Below are 17,072 nucleotides of genomic sequence, written 5' to 3'. Positions count from 1 at the left end.
ATTTTTTCCTATCCAAACCAGTTTCTATTACCAAAGAATCCACATCTAGCTCATGACAAACTACAAAGTATTCCACATACAACTCATTTACCACTTCTACCTGGCAACAGCTCAAGTTTGTCAGATTTCTGCACACACAGAGCTGTTTCCTCTCCATCACCACCTTCTCTGGAATGATCTGGTACCATTCCTGTTGTCAGCAAGTTTGTTTTGCTACAGGTAATAAAGTGCTCCCACTGGCTACACAGGCACTGATAGAAGAGAAGTTGGAAGTAAAGCATGAACCCAACCTCCAATCCAAAATATCCACACCTCAATCACCTTCCTCAAGCCTCAGCTTTTCTGTCCCTCCTTACTACTCACTATAAAATAAATATTTAAGTAGTAACACCTGATACAAGTGACCAGGAGAGCAGTCTGAGTCTGCTCTGCAAACAGTTGAGTGAGACAGCTTTTAGTGGTAATACTCAACAGAAAGCACTTCTTTTTATTTCCCAGTTCATCTCATTGGAAAAAGATAAAAGGTTCAGAAATTTTTCCATCAGGAAGATCTAGAACTCAAGAAATTCTGTAATTTAAGGGTTTGGTCTCAACATTTGTTTCACAATCAGCAAAGGCTGCTACACAAAGTATTTGTTTTCAAAAACCTATAGATATTTATTGAACAAATAAGAAAGCAGTAAAAGTTTTCATAATCAGATACTACAAAATGTTTAAGTTTTTTAAAAGGTTATCTACAGGACTGAACTAATTCAGCTACAGACAGCAGATAAAGAAAACAGTTTCATTAACATTATAAGCAGGCAAGGAATGACATTTCTTAATTAAAAAAAAACATGAGTACAAAGATTGCTCTTCTCACTTCAGCTGTTTTAGTGGAGCCTTCTTAGGAGCAGGTGAGCATCTCTTGTAGAGAAGGAGTATCACCAGTAGTCTAAGTAGACCTGCAAAAAATAAACTCTATTTTAGGAAGAATATTTAGAGGAATCATAAGCAGGTAGAACATTCAACATTCTAGGAAAGCAGAAACTTGCAGAAAGCCAGCTTTCACTTGTACCAAGATACAGGATATAATAGTTTAATGATGAAAAAAGTGATCTTAATATAATATGGCACCACCTTGATGCACTAAGAATGCATTGTGCAGAAACACTGTGACTCAAATTAATATGCAAAAAAATCACTGTGAAACTACCATCAGTCTTCTGTCCTAAGTAACTTATTTTTAGAATAAACCAGAGATGACTCACACTACTGAACCACTAAAATATACCCATCATTCTTAGTGCCCTAAGGTTGGCACAAGCAACTTGTAAATGTCAGAAAAGCATATAAACCTTGTTAATGTTTTCAGAAATTCATTTAAAGATAGAAACAGGTCCAAAAAGATGCCTGTCTAAATGCATTGCAATTACGTTACAATTATTTTCCAAATACACAGATATGCTCTGTCTTTTCTCAGCTCATTACTGACTCAAACAATTTGCCCTTCTGGGATCAATTGTTTGCTAATAAATAATTGTTTACAGTCACAAAATGATATTAAGGAGTATTCTTATTAGTTTTCCTTCTACAGCCTAATAAGATTCAAAACTAGCTGATTCCCAAGAGTCTAACCTTAACCTTGCTGTGTTTAACAGCCCAGGAAATGATGAACCATCTGTTTCAGAAAATAATGGAGGGCCAAGGGGAAATATTGTTTAATTGTAGATTAACCTCCTTGTACAGCAGAATGAAGCATCTACAGAATTAGCAACTCTAACTAGCAATGAACAGGAAAAAACCCTGGAAGCAACTCTCACTATTAGAAAACCAACAGCAGCCAAGTATTCTCTTATCAACTTTGAAAAACACAACAAAACAAAACAACTCAAATGTAAGTACAGCCTGATTTTTAAAAAATTTTGCGTTATTGTGTTTGGATTTTTTCCACTTGAGGAAATCAAGGAAAAAAATACTAAAATAGTTCTGGCTTTATTTTTCTAGGAGTATCAAAATTATTTTAAAACAAGTATCTCCAAGTGAGAGATGTGAATGTTATACAGTAATAAATATCTCATCTTCATATGTATAAAACAGCTGTTTCAAAGCCACAGACAAGTCACTTAAGGGAGTGGAGGGAAGATCTTGAGGTTTTAAACTCAAGAAATTCCATCATTTATGAATGTGTTTTCATAGCCACTTTAAATAAAGGAAACAACCTGAAAAGGTGTAAGACAGATTGAGTAGTAGAAGAGAAAAAACCTAGCAGTGATAAAGCACTGGAATTTGAAAATAAAGCCAACTGCTCCTGTGCTAGCATCATTAAGAGCAGCACAAATCTGCACTGGGATGGCAATTTTTCTGTGTTACATTCATGCCAAAGCGAGTTGAAACAGGAATTTTTACCCCCATCAATCAGTTTGCCTCGTTTTGACAGCAACAATGACAGAAAAGTGTGTTATCAAAGGGCTGCAGCAAACTCCAACATCCAGGAACTGAGAGAGCTTTTCCTTGATTTTATACAACCTTCCTAGAACAGCATCTAAATTCACTGCTCACTCTGACAGCTGGGTGCATACTCAGGGTGACAGATTGCATTCATTCCAAGTTTTAAATATCCAAACACAGTAACATTTACTCCAATAAATTATTCTTGAATTCTTCACTCAATTCCTGAAGCAATGAGCTCGCAATAACTCTACAGCTTCATATAATAGCACCTATTGAAAGAGGATAAGAGTTTGACATTCTTCTCCCACTGAACAACCAGGCACAATTTTATCCATCAGCCGTCTATCAACCTACGGATATTGAAAGCTTGGGCGAAGGAGATAACATCAAACCCAGCCCTACTGTCAAGCTGCACTATCTCCTGCCATCAATAATGCTATTCATGAATTTAGGAAAATTAATAAATCTTGGGGTGGATGCTCAGAGAGCCACAACTGCAGGTGAAGCAGACACTCACTTGGGCTTTGTTTCTGCATCTGTCACTTGGCGGATGTAGATGCCATCCTCGGGGTGCTCGATGTCATCCATTTCGTACATGTAGGAGGAAGCTATGGCCAGGGTGGTTCCATCATTGCTGAAGGCCAGGGAGGCAATGCTGGTGGGATACCGATGGAACTGGCACAGCCGCTTCTTGTTAAAGGGATCCCAGATATTCACGAAGCCATCGGAGCCGCCTGGAAATCAGTGTTTCAAAAAAAAAACCCGTTTGTAAGTTGTAATTGAGGAAAAAAATAAAATTGAGGAGATGCAGCACAGGAAAAAAAAGAAAACTACTCGTAATTACTTTGTCAGGAAAAACACAGAGTTGATTCATTCAGTAAAGAGCACAATGAGCATTTCCCAAAATCCCTGTTAAAGCAGTTAACTGGAGAAAAGACTGCAGTACAATTTTATCTCATAGCCCTCTACATTCTAAGAAAGTAGTAAGGCAGAAAAAAACTTTCTAAGAGAGATTCTCATTACACCATCGTTTTAAGCTGACAGTGAGATTGTGATTACATCTGCAGGTCCAAACACAAGCTTGTGTTTGGGGCAAAAAATATCAAGAGTTAAGAACTCTCACTACATCAAATAATTTTAAAACCCTGTTCATGGCATGAAGTATGATTTAAATGCTTAAGAAGTCAGGACATATGAAGTAAAGGCTGATCTGTTTACATCAAAACTAAAGGAATTGATGTGTTACAAAGAATTGAGTATTTACCTGTAGCAAATGTGTTGTGGACATTATGGAAAGAAATGGCATTAACTGGATAAATCTGCTCAATATTATTCTCCTTCAAACGGTGACATTTGAATGCGTATTTCTTCTTCTGGATTTCTGGGCTTGGATCCAAATATTCCACAGCTACACGACCTTCAATAGAACTTAAAACATAACCCTAACAAGAAAGAAAAAAAAAATTGGAGCTACATGTTTTAGAAGTTTACAACTGGAGAAAAGACTGCAATACAATTTTAGTTCATTGCCTTCTAAATTCTAAGAAAGTGGTAAGGAATAAAAAAGCTTTCTAAGAGAGATTCCCATTGCATCATAGTTTTAAGCTGACAATGAGACTTGTAATTGCCTCTGCAGGTCCAACACAAGCTTGTGCTTAGGGGAAAAAAGGTTAAGAGATAAGACCTCCTTGTATTTGTTCACCTATCCCCCCAGGACCTAAATATCTGAAATATGAGAGATACTCACAGGACTATTTAGTTTCAGAATTACATTACATTAAAATTAGTTCAGAGCTTTAAAGTAACAACTAAACACTCAAGCTGAAGTAGTATTTTTAGTGAAACTTGATTACAAGTTGTGTTATCCAGTTAATTACAGTCCTGACTTGGAGTAACCTGAGATGCTTTTATTATCACTTCTGAGTTAAGTCCATAATAGATCTTTTCAGAAATAGGATTGCAATGATATCTAGCTATAACAAGGCTCTTTAAAATCCATCATACAATACAATCTGGAAGATCAGCTTGTTTTACTATAACTAGAACTGCAAATGGACAAAGCATTCATGCTAGTTCAAGAACAAGTAACTAGGTCTTGCAATTCCTGTACTATCACTCTGTATACGGGAAAATTCCCTTACAAATTAGTTTGGCAGAGAAAGCCAATCTTGTTGCTATCCTTGAAAAAGAAATACCACAGACACACCACATTAACTTGCACAGAACAGCTGCAGGAGCACCTGAATTGTACAATTCTCCCTGCATAATGGATCAGGGGTTCTGCAGTGCACACCACAGACTCAAGAGAGAAAAAAAGAAAAATATATAAATGACATTCACATAGTATTAAACCTGCCCCTGTTCACAGGCTGTTCAAGAACCAGGGCTACAATGCATAAAAGCTGCTGAGAAACCACCAATTCTGGCTTTCTCTCTTCTACTGCGACTGGGGAGGGGAAGGATGCTTTTTAATTACATGTCAGTATTGTGATTCATTAAACAGGTTATTTCTAAAAAGGAGACAAATCTGGAGGAACAAAATGACAACATAATATGATGGTAAGTCACTGGCAAACATTGCTAAGCTGCACTAAAAAGAATTAACGTGCCACAGGAAGCATCCCCCCTTCCAAAGTTTGATTACAAAACAAACCCCTACTGAAAAATAAAGTTGAAAATAAACCACCATTTTCCTGAAAAATATTCAGCAGAAATGTGATTGCTGCCATGGCTCCCATACCTGTTTGTTGGGGAACGCTCTGATGCAGCGGGTCTGGTATTTCAGGCTCGATTCTCTTCGCTGCTGAACATATCCCATGTTCCTCAAATCCCACACCAGCACTCTCCGACCTGCTGTCCCCACAATCAGTCTGTCCCCAGACACAGAGAGGGTGTAGACCTTCCGAAAAAAAATTCACAGTATTTAAGACTGGTTAGCCTGAAAACCCCCTGCTCTTTGTACAGAATAAGCTGTCAGCAATGAGCACTAACACAACTGGTGACACCCCGCCATGGAATGCACGGCAACAGAATTCCCTTCAGCTTTAATTGAGAACCCAAATTTGGGATGAGCAGCAGGAGCGTGCAGCTGGTTAGTGAGAACACCCTGATGTAACATTCAAAAGTTCAAAAATTATTCCAAGCATTAAATTTACCAAATTTAATGGCAAAAGAAAAACCTACACAAAGGAACAGGAGGGGAAGTGATGGATACTGGAATTAATCTTTGCTTGGTACGCACAGTTTGCATTCCCACTGCTAGTTCATGATCCTGCAGTTTAGTCCTACAAAACCACATCACACATATTCTTCTGTTTTTCTTCACCTGGTAACCAAGTATTTTTCTTCATAAACTGAATACTTTGAGTTGAGCTTCATGTTAATAAAACAAAATAAATTGCCAAGAAATCATTAAAAAAAACCACATTACTTTGTATACCTTAATAAAACTAAGTGAAATTGAAGAAAGCAATATGCTTGACAATATTATAAAAAAGATAATGGTTTGGAACTTCAACTCTACTCCAAAACTTGGCTCAGAGGTTCTAATTTTGACTTATCAAATTTCGCAGGAAAATATTTAGTGCATGACTTGTTGTTTCCAACTATTGCTTGGGATGCAGTTCATATAGTAATATGTTAATAAGAAAAAAAAAAAAGGAAAAAGGCTTAGTCATAAAAAAACTGCTATGGAATGAATCCCAAGTTGTTGATACATAAGCAGATGGAATCCAGCTACCTACAGCTGTCACTGAGCTGTAACAAGAGCAAACTGTGAGAATGAGCTTTTTCCAAGTGACCTAATGCAGCCAAATACATAGGAAACAGATCTTGGGGTATTCCTCAGATCGTGAATTTAAAGTGTAAGAGATCTGGTATCCTGCCAGAAGGAATCAATTTAATTTTGGCAAGTGCTTGTATGATTTCACTCATTTGGTTTCACTTTCTGCCTCTCTGACGAAGCCCAACAAAGCCTGGTTCTGGTAAGACTGCACTGAAATATCACACACAACAACTTTTCATTTGCTGCAAATATGTTTTCAAAAAGTTAACTTCTTATAGAAAAACTAAGCAGACAGGTGTGTATGCATACATAGAGATAAAAAAACCTCCTTTAACCAATCCTCATCCATGGAGCATGCATTCTTCTCTAAAATGTGATTATTGAACTTTCCTCTAAAGACTGAGATCTTAAGATGGGGAAAGTCTTAAATGTTCACACAGGAGTTGCCCAAAAGTTCTGATGATCCCAATTATGCCTAAAAAGTGTAAGAAAACTTTGAGTCAATATAGTAGTTACACATTTTAACTACAGTTCTTCGTTATTGATGCAAATTTTGTTATTGATGTAAAAATTGGTCCAGAAATATTAATAAACACTATATAAAATGTGTTTGTATACATACAGGGAAACAAAGGCATAAAGAACATTAAATATCTTAAATCTTCTTCACAAACTGATGTCACACCTGTACAGTGAGTGTTCTTTCTCCACCACACAGCCATAAATCAAATGAAACCGTTGTCATGCAGTGGAGTAGGTGTACACATTCATCAAAGGCAGCATTAAAAAAATGACATAATGAACCTTGCTGAACCAATAAGCAGCTTGATTCACTGTGGCTGTCCATTATATGATATTCTGTCAGCAATTTATCACAGTTCTTTACATGCTACATACATCTATAAATCAAAACTAGAAATAATGCAATTACTTTATTCTGCACAAAGGTCTCGCCAGAAGTAGATCCAGCTCTGCTGGAACAAAAGTAAGAGCTATTTAGGGCCAAAAGGAAGGTAATGATGGCTCATAATTAGGACTTGACAATAGGATGTCACAGTGCTAAATGAAATTTTAAAAAGGTACAGGCAGAAAAATATTCATATGTAAAATTATCCAGCAAGCCAGCCTGTGTTTAGGAGTCTCTGAAAAAAAAATGGAATTCCTGTTAATTTTTTCAATGACACCACTGTAAGCAGCACGAGAAGTTAACACATCATTTGGCCACTAGAAAAAGCTGAAGACATCCCATTTTATCTTCCTTCTCTGAGTCTCCCATTAGCACAGATTTCAGTATTAGTAAAATATCCAAATTTACTAGACATTAATAGAAGACAGGTAAATCACAATACAGGCAATTCTGTTCAATTTTTTGAACACAAGTAAAAAAACAACTTATTATTTCAGGCAACATAAATGGCCTCCTATAGAGATACATCTCTGTGCACATTCCAAAACAGTCAGATCTTAGGACTGTCAAGGTCTGATGCATCTAAAACCTTAACATTTATGGACATTTAACTGTGCATATTACAATTAAGCCAAGATGTTTGGTTTTCCTACAAATTTATTTTCAATTCTAAGAATTTGGTCCAGCACAAGCACCAAGAATTAAGGTACGTTGAGAAAAGCTCAAAGCCTTCACCTAGAAATGGCAATGTATTCTCAATACCAATCTTTTAAAATGCTACACTTTCACCCAGTTTAAAAACCATTAAACATAACTTCACAAATTCACTCAAGGCAATGTCCTATGTGATTTTTCAGTCCCAGGGTGCATTATTTACCACCTGGAATGCAGCATGCAGCACATACCTTTTCAGGCTGGGAGAAGGTTCCTGCATTACAGGGAGTTCTGGGATCCCAGAGTTTCACTGTCTGATCCCAGCTGCCAGTCACCATGACATTCACTTCTGGGCAATACTCCACACACCTGATAGGAGCATCATGGGCACCAACAAGGTTTTCTGTAAAAAACCACAATATACTGCAACTTTATTGACCCTACAAACAGTCAGAATGCAGGAAATAAAGAATGAAAAAAGAACACTACTGCAGTACAGGCATTTTCTGACATCCTGAAGGTGCATTTCTATGCCAGAAGTCCCTGTAATTGACAGTTCAGCATTCAGAAGCATCAATTTTGCAAAGATCAGGATTGTTAAATTTAAACTTATGTCCCTTGAGCTTAGCATTTAAGAATTTTAGGCAATCACTGAGAGATCTATACAGGTATAATGTTCAGCATCAACTGGTATCACACTGACAAACACACTTAAGACAGAAAGCAACTTAAGCTTGTGTATATTAATAATATGATAAGAGAAAGCAATTAGTGTTACCTCTTAATAAAAATATTAAACACTTGTAGAAAGTCAGCTATGGCAGAATTATTTGAGGTTTTTGGTACCATTACTGCACATACCCATTTGCCAAGCCCTGGCTATTGGCTGGTGCTGGTGACTGGCTGAAATTTGCTTTTCTCTTTAGCACTCTAGAAACAAACCAAAAAGTGAACCAAACCAGTTCCATATTTTGCACCAAAGAGGCACTGGAACTGTTACTTTCAAGCAGTGTTTTCTTAGAAAAAAATCTGTAGTACAAGGCCATGCTTGACAAAAGCAAAAGCTTTCTATATCGTCTGCCATGAAAGATCATTCTAAATACATCCAAAACACAAACCTCTGAAAAACAACATGCTCAGTTTTAGTACATCTTGGCTAATTCCCCCTAACTGAGCCACTGCAGCCTATGGCAGAGCAGGATTATCATCAGAAAATCAATTCAAGGCATCCTACAAGCAGCTACCAAACTGTCTGGCAAGGTGCCAAATTCTTCCAGGTTTTTTTTAGGCGGTCCTTATTAAGGCCACTGGTTATTTTGCCAGATACTTAAATATCCTCCATCTAAAGAACCTGAAGCATATTCTGCCCAAGTACATAAACCTGAAGCTTAGGCCAGTTGCTGACAGCATTTAGAATTCAATCTGCTCACCTTGGTCCGTGTTTAAGTCGTGCATTTTCAGCTGCTGATCCAGCCCTCCACTCCAGGCATGGGTAGGATCCTATAAAGCATGAAATTTACCTTATTATGTTTCCATGGCTGCTCTGAATTTGATTTCTTAAAGTCATAACAAAGGACTTGCTTCCACGAGTTTTGGGAAGATGGGAATTAAGACACAAATGTTAAGGTCTGACCCAGATTTAAACAGATGGAAGCTTTGCAAAATGTTTAAGTGCTTTGAGCGATATGAATTTCTTTAGTTTAAAAGTAAAACTAAAGTAAATTTTAAAAAGGCAATTAGAGGCTATACCAAATCATTTCCTTTTCTTCATATTTTAAATGACTGACAACCTAAGTTCCATCTAAGTGCAGTGTAATCCTAAAACTCATTTAGAAGGGAGACATCATTTGAGAGCCTGAGTGTTGATCCACAGCACAGCATCAGCCACGTGACAAAATATTCAGTGAAAAAAAGCATAGGCAGGCCCCCCTCTTTAATTTCAGGGACTGACAATTTCTCATACCTTGGGCACTCTACACTCGTAAAATAATAATTAAAAAACCCCCCACACACTTACATAAAAAGCACAGTCCAGGACGGCTCCTGAATGCTGATATTTGAGTCTCATGGTGTTGGCAGGAACATCATAGAGCCGAACAGTCGTGTCCCAGGATGAAACAAGCAGAAACTGAGATGTGTTTGGACTAAACTTTACTGATGAAATCCCATCATCTGGAGTTTGGTTGAGTTTGAATTCATTTGATCCTGTCATCTGCAGACAATAAGGCACAGATGCAATTTTAGTGACTACAAGAACACAGGCCTAGAAAGGGAACAAGACTGAGCCCTCTGAAAGGCAGCCCAAAGCAGACCTGAAAACTTTACTGACTTTTACATAGAACAGGTTCAGAACACCCAAATTACTCACAAACTCTAAAATTCAAGATGCCAATCCCTGTCCAAAACCTCAACAAATGCCTTTCTCTACAGAGAGCTTTTAAGTATCAAATGCAACATGAACAAACAGCACAAAATATTATGATCATTATTATAATCTCTAAGCTTAGATATTGTTACTTACAAATGTATTTCCCTCACTCTGCTGAGTGTGAGGCTGTGTTTTTTGAACTAAATATTTATAAGTTATGTGAACATCAAGAACTTGCTCTAAAAAACACAAAGCAGAACGGAATTGGATTTGAAAACTCAAAAAAGTGCTGATTTGCTCCTGGACTGGTATGACCCTCATATACTTCCAAGAATTGCAACAGGATCATCTTTTATATAGTTCTGGTCACTGTGCAACTTTCAGACCTTGGGACTTTCATAAGTGCTATGAAATATTTGCTACAAAAAGCTTTAAGGATTTTTTTCCCCCTCTCCTAGAATCCAAAGGGCAGGTAAAGAAAGGAAAGTTATGTTTTGTGGGGTGCTGAAATGTGGAGTGACTATGGAATTGGGATGTGACCAGGAAAAAATATCAACAATTCAATGAAAGATCAATGACTCCAAAGACAAATACAGCTCTCCCATTCCAGGACTAGCTTGTTGAAAAATTCCAAGGATAGCAGAAGCTATGAACTGCAAATTTCAGCTGGAAAACAGTTTAGACCATACAAACACTCTAAAAGAAGAAGCTGTTGGTTACACATCCAGCAACAAAACAACCACAGCTTCTTTTCAAGGCTTCTCAAGGCCTCAACAGCACATTTGCCTGCTGCTAAAGGGGCAGAGCAGTGAATCAGCGCAGATTTTTTGTACTTTTCACCCCCGAATTTGTATGTACAACTGCAGAAGTGAGATTGCATCTCTGAGGATAAATCAGGAGACAAGGAGCAGGTGAACCAATGGCAAGGTGCAAATTTAGGCACAATGATTCCAGTTCAGTGCTTGTCAGTAACTAAATAATCATCAAGGTGTGTAATAAAGTGAGGAACACACATTCCTACACTGGAGAGATTTCCTGAGTGGGAGCTTCACTCTGCAAGACATCCTTCAGGTAACACAAAAAACCACTCACTGTGTCAACATAAAGTGCTATTTCTGCTATTTAAACATGAAGTGAGGGAGGGGAAAACACTTTTAATAACAGAAAAGCTTCTTTTTAGCTCTGCTTTGGGAATACTTGGAAAAAGAGATGCTTCAGGTTTTGCCACACATCTTTCCATGGGAACACTACTTGGAATTCAGCAGCACCTGCTGAGGACATCTCAGGTGGAGGTCCACGGACAAAAAATCTACAGGAATTCAGAGCAACTGGGAAAATTAGACTGGACAAGCTTATTGCCTTGTCTACCTAGGCCAGAAAACTCAAACAATAAAACACGAGGATGTGAGGTACAAGTTATTGTATTAATTGAGGCCTGATACAAATTATTAACCAGCCAAATAGCAACTCCAGGCAGCAAAGCTACTTACACCAGAAACCTGGAAGGATGTCCCAAAGGTATTTTTAATCCAGGACAAAGTGCATAGCATTAGAATTTAAGTATATCCTGCCTCTTACACATGGTAAAAAAAATAAAGCAGACCAAGAGCTCCACAATGTCACAAAAACAGCTGCTCCACAACCAGGATTGCCAAACCACAGTGTCGTGCCCACCTCAAACAAGAAAGTCCTGGTAAAATGTTGAGGCACCACAAGAAAAAACTTCTAAACATTACAGAGCTGCTGAAATGGCGATTCTGACTTAACTACGAGGTTCAGTTTTGAAAAAAAGAAAAAAAAATCATTTTTAGTGAACAAGCAAGAAATCTGTGCTTTTATAGCTCCTCTTGGCAGAGGTGTCACTCAGCTGGACGGAGCTGCTGGAACAAAGAAGGCTCCGGTGAGAGCCTCGGGACTGCCAGCCCGCGCTTTTACACAGAAAACACGAAACTCAAAGTACCGTTTTCATGATGAACGAGCTCCTCCCGCTGCTCCACGGACCGCCAAGGAAAAGCTTTCGGACTTAGGCAGCCCCGAGGCTTCGGTCGCTCCCCGAGCCGGGTCCCGGTGAAGAGAGGCGTGAGAGGGATGCGTGAGACGCTGCGGGAGGGAAGAGAGTGAAGGAAGGGCCTGCGAACCAGGGGGGGGGGACGGGACCGCACCGGGCAACGAACGGGCGACCAGGACGGACAAGTTAGGATGCCCCCAGGGTCCCGATCCCCAAATCCCCAGTCCCGGACCCTCAACCCTGGATCCCCAGTCCCGGATCCTGGTCCCGGCGCCGGCCTCACCTCAGCCTCCGCCACCGCCCGCGCGCGCGCACTGCCGCCCCCACCCGCGATTGGCCGGTTCGAACGCGCGTGGCACTGCGTCCCCGGCGTGCGCCGCGAGCCCGCCGCCGCGGGGCGTGCCGGGAGTTGTAGTTCGCCTCTCCCGGGGCAGTGGCGGCTTGTGGGGTCGGACCTTTCTCCCCGTCCTGTCCCGGTTGATAACGAAAGGGTCCCGGCAGATGCCCCGGAGGGAACCGCACGGGCCGGTGCCGCAGGGAAAGAGAGGCTGCTGCTGTGTTTTAGCAGTGTTAACGGGATAACCCGAAATACGAGTTATTTCCCCTAAAAAACGGAGTCCGAAAGGCGGAGCGACGGAGCGGTGCTGAGTCCCCCCACCCCGGCTGCCGATACCCCGGGACAAGGGGTCTGTGGCTCAAACACCTGCTGTGGAGCGCAGGGAGAGCGTTCTCCTTCCCAGCACTGAAAAACGCCTTATTTATCCCTTCGGATATTTAATTTCTCTGTTTTTCGGGGATTTATTTTTCTCCGTCCTCGTTGCTGTTGCTGTTGCACCCCCCGCGCTCGGTACGGGCTGTACCTCGGAGCCGGTGGCCGCAGTTTAATTGCCACTTGCCGCGGGATTTACTTGTTTTGAGTGACCGATCGAGGCCGTGTCCCGTGGGGAGCCGTCGAGGATGCCCAGTGCGAACCCGGGGCGCAGAGAGCAGGGACCAATCCCCGGTAGCACCGAGCCCATCACCGCGGCTTCTACCAAAACACTCCGAAAACCAGGAAAAATGTCCCCGTTTACGAAACTTTTCGGGAAATGCCCCTCATCTCCCAGCCGAGAGCAGGGCAGCGAGCCCCCGCACAGGCACAGGCAGACGGTCAGGCCCGGCTGGGATTCCCTGCACGAAACGAGATAAGGAGCAAAAATGCCAGAAAATAAACCCTCGGCGTTACAAGTCGTTTCGCTCTCCCGTGCATCGATCCCGGGGCCCGCGGGCCCTTCCCGGCCCGGCTGCGGGACACCCCCGGTGCCGGGATCCCCCTCGGGGACACGCGACCGAGGTGGCAAATTCACAAAAGAGGCTTAAAACGGTTTAATTTTTTTTTTCTTTCTTACTTTCTTTAAAAATATTTACAGATCTGAAATAACGCTTTTTTTAATTAATTTTTTTTTTCTTTTCTTTTCAAGTGGCAGGATAGCAGGAGGGGAGAGCGGGGCTGCCCCGGGCGCCCCGGGCTCTCCGTTTGCCCGTCCCTCCCATCAGTTTCGGTGCTGTGTCCCCGCCGCGGGGGCGGCCCGAGACCCCGCACGGAGCCCCCGCGGCAGCCCCGGCCCCGCTCCCGGTGCGGGTCCCGACGGAGCGGGCGCGGAGCGGGAGGCGCGGGGCTCAGTAGTCGATCTTGTTGTAGAGGTTGTAGAGCGGTAAGGCCGAGAGATTGCTGCCGGGGTAGTAGAGAGGGGCGGGGAAGGCGATGGACCGGGGCACCGGCACTCGGAGGAGGGAATTGTCCCTGAACACCAGCGGCATCCCCACCAGAGTCTGCGCCGAGGCGTGGGCCATGTTGGCCGCCTCCAGCTCGGCCGAGAGCTGCCGTTTCCACTTGTTCCTGCGGTTCTGGAACCAGGTCTTCACCTGGGTCTCGGTGAGCTGCAGGCTGGAGGCCAGGCAGGCCCGCTCCGAGCTGCTCAGGTAGCGCTTCATGTCGAAGGTGGACTCCAGCTGATAGACCTGGCTGCGGCTGAACACCGTGCGCGTCTTCTTCTTGGCGGCGCCGGCCTGCCGGTCCCCGCCGTCGCGCTGCCTGTCCCCGCAGGAAGGCGAGGAGGGTCCCAGCGGCTTCTCCTTCTCGTCCTTACAGTCCTGCTGGGGGGGCGAGAGGAAGGGCCCCCGCTCCCCGCTGCCCGCCGCCGCCGCTCCGCTCCCCTTGGCGCTGCCTGCAACAGAGCGACAGCGCGGGGGTCGCACGGTGGCCGGCACCGGGACCCCCGACGGCCGAGCCCCCCGCCCCGGAGGGAAAAAACACCGAGGAGAGACCCCGGGCAGGAACCCTCCGCCTCTGCTCTCGGCGGAACACAAAACCGACGCCGGGGAAAGGCATCCCCTCCTGGGTATCCCTGTCCCTCCGTCACATGGATGGATGGATGGATGGACGGACGGATGGATGGATGGATGGATGGATGGATGGATGGATGGATGGATGGATGGAAGGGCAGGTAGGTGTGCGTGCCACAGTGAAAGCAGCTGAGTACCAGGCTTCCTATCCGACACGAGCCGGCAAATTTTGCTTTACAGCATCGCATTTCACAGACCGTTTATTCAGAAATAATGCTAAAAAAAAAAAAAAATAAACATCGTTCTTCCCTCTGCCCGAGTGCTGTAAATAATCAGAATCTAAGAAAACGAGCGTTATCCATCGCACTGCATCCCTCGGGGAAATCAACGCCGAGTGGGGTGGAAAAGAAAAAAAATAAAGCCACCCCATTTTTCCTGGAGTTCCTTCCTCCCCGCTTCACCCACGGACGGCGCAAATACTCTGTGCCCCGAAAGCAGAGAAGGTGCGACGTGCCCCCGCCTCCCTCTTCCCGGCAGGGGCCGGACCGGGGCCGAGCCCTCCGGGGCCCTTCCCGGCGGGGCCCGTCCGCCCCGTCCCATCCCTCCGGGTACTCACCGAGACAGGTGAAGCTGAGGGGCTGGTGCTTGTGGCACGCCTCGGCGGGGCCCTGAGCGTCGGGGCAGAAGCAGCCGCGGTGCTTCCAGCTCTCCTCCGGCTCCTCGTCCTCCGAGGACAGGGAGAGGGTCCGGGCGCGGGCGGGCCAGGCGGGTGCCCTGTCGCCGGCCTCCCGGGGGGGATCGGCGCTGCCGCTGCCCAGGATGGACTGGATGGTGAAACTGGAGATGGGAGCAGCCGCCGGACAGCACTTACTCGGGTATTCTTTGTTGCTCATCCTGGGTTCATAAGAAAGCAGAGGACGGAAGCTCTCGCTTTAGAGGGGCTCGGAGTGCGCGGGAGGGGGGTGCCCCGGCAGCCTGCGGGGAGCCGTCGGGGGGGGTGTTTCGGGGGGCGCTTGGGGCGTGCGGCGGCCGGCTCTCCCCGCGCCGGCCCAGGCGGAATGCATGCTCCTTCCCCCGCGTCCCTATTGATCTGCGGGCGGCGGGCGGCGGGGCTTCATTTGCATGGAGGTGGCCTCCGCCGCGCCAATCACGGCGGCGGCGGACACGGAAAGTTTGGAAACCCGCGGGGTCCGGGAATGGGGAGGCGCGGGAGGGGGTGCACCGGAGCTGGAGGGGGGAACCCCCGCCGGGTGCTCGCCGCCGTCCCCGGAGGCTAGGCTGACCCCGCGGCCCCGGGGGAGGGCTGCTGGCCGCCCGCCATCCCTCCTGCCCTCCACCTCGAGTGGGCAACAGCGACGTGGGCTGAATGGCATATGCCGGCCGGGGGCGGGGGTGTCGGGATAAACACCTCGTGCATATCCGGGGATCTTTACCCTTCTCTTCATTAGAGGAGGGAAAAAACCTGTCACGGTGTGTTGCCTGCTCGGCGGCACTGGGAAACCTTCCAGAATCCGGGATTTGAGCTGCGCGCTGCGGTAACGAATGTCCCACGAAATGCCTCCTGCTTTTTCATCCCAGGCTCTGGAAGCCGTGGGGAGCAGTGAGGGAGGGGAAGTGCCGCTGCACTTCCAAATAAACTTTGTCAGGAGTCAGGGGCTCTTCCCCTCGGGGGTGGGTACAAATCACAGCCATTGCAGCTCTTCCCCCGCCGCTCCTGCCCTCGGAAGGGGAAACCTGCAGGTGGCAGCTGTTGTGTCGCACCTGTCCCAAAGAGAACGTGGGGCCGAGGGCAGGGGCCTCATCGGGGTTCCTCACCTTCCGTGGAGAGGACGGAGCCGCGTTTGGGAGCCCGAGAGACTCCCCAGGCCCGCAGTTTTGGGGCCTGGAGCCCCCTTTCCCCGGAGGTGCCAGGCAGAGACCGAGCCGCGACGGCTGCCTGGAGCCGGGAGCTGGGGCCTCCCTCCGGCGTGGGATCGGTGCCTGCTTCCCGCCCCGGGAAGCTGCAGAAAGGAGCCCCGGTAACGGGGCCCGTGTGGAAGGCACCGGCCCGGTCCCCGAGCTCTGCCCCACGACCCCAGTCCCACGCTTTCCTTGCCCCCGGGCAAGACCCTGCCACCCTCTCCGCCTCCATTTCCCCTGTGCCGCCACTCCAAAGGGATAAACCCCTCCCTGGGCGGCCATCCTTCCCCTGCGGACACTCGTGTCTGTGGGTGGGGGCTGTCCCCGAGCCCGCAGCCGTCCCCGTCCGGGCTGCTGCAGCCCCCGGTACGGCCGGGGAGGCTTCCGCGGAGGGGAGCGAGTGGGAAGCGCTGCTGCAGCTCGGAAATCCTGGTGGGTTTGGTCGCATCCGTGTCCAGGTGCAATATCCTTGGCCTTGGCAGGGGCCGTGGCATCGGGCTTTTAACCCCGGCTTGCCCGAGCGGGGTGGGGAGGGGGTCTCTGCAGGCTCCAGCTGTTGATTCCTCCCCCCCCCCTCCAGAAATATAACCCCCCTCCAAAAAAAAAAAAAAAAAAAAGAAAAGAAAAAGAAAAATCAAATCGGGGAAAGCAAAGAATGAGATGGAAATATACAAATCAATAGAGACAAATGTCA

General features: G+C 45.5%; 2 protein-coding genes across 3 annotated transcripts; both read right to left on the bottom strand.

Annotated features, from left to right (window-relative positions):
• Positions 1-646: 646 nt before the first annotated feature.
• Positions 647-12,477, bottom strand: BUB3 (BUB3 mitotic checkpoint protein; the record flags this gene model as incomplete). 2 transcript variants are annotated; one of them, XM_082286339.1, is made up of 9 exons in its annotated part: positions 12,438-12,477; positions 12,107-12,246; positions 9,796-9,990; positions 9,209-9,278; positions 8,030-8,181; positions 5,174-5,332; positions 3,698-3,875; positions 2,951-3,167; positions 647-944 (listed from the first exon to the last, which is right to left on the bottom strand). In XM_082286339.1, exons 2-9 carry the CDS (start codon positions 12,113-12,115, stop codon positions 935-937), a joined length of 990 nt encoding a protein of 329 aa, XP_082142465.1. In that variant the 5' UTR covers positions 12,116-12,246; positions 12,438-12,477. The 2 variants fall into 2 exon arrangements, with proteins under 2 accessions (XP_082142465.1, XP_082142466.1); XM_082286340.1 differs by lacking the exon at positions 647-944 and having other exon boundaries at positions 2,947-3,167.
• A 1,336-nt stretch (positions 12,478-13,813) lies between these two features.
• On the bottom strand, positions 13,814-15,372 carry HMX2 (H6 family homeobox 2; the record flags this gene model as incomplete). The annotated part of the gene is made up of 2 exons (XM_082285656.1): positions 13,814-14,361; positions 15,096-15,372. 2 exons carry the CDS (start codon positions 15,370-15,372, stop codon positions 13,814-13,816), a joined length of 825 nt encoding a protein of 274 aa, XP_082141782.1.
• Between the last annotated feature and the right edge of the window lie 1,700 nt (positions 15,373-17,072).

The sequence above is a fragment of the Coloeus monedula genome, assembly GCF_965178545.1.
Source record: "Coloeus monedula genome assembly, chromosome: 8".
Classification (NCBI taxonomy): Eukaryota; Metazoa; Chordata; class Aves; order Passeriformes; family Corvidae; genus Coloeus; species Coloeus monedula.
Note: the sequence above shows the minus strand (reverse complement) of the source record. Positions and strands in the feature narration are given on the sequence as shown.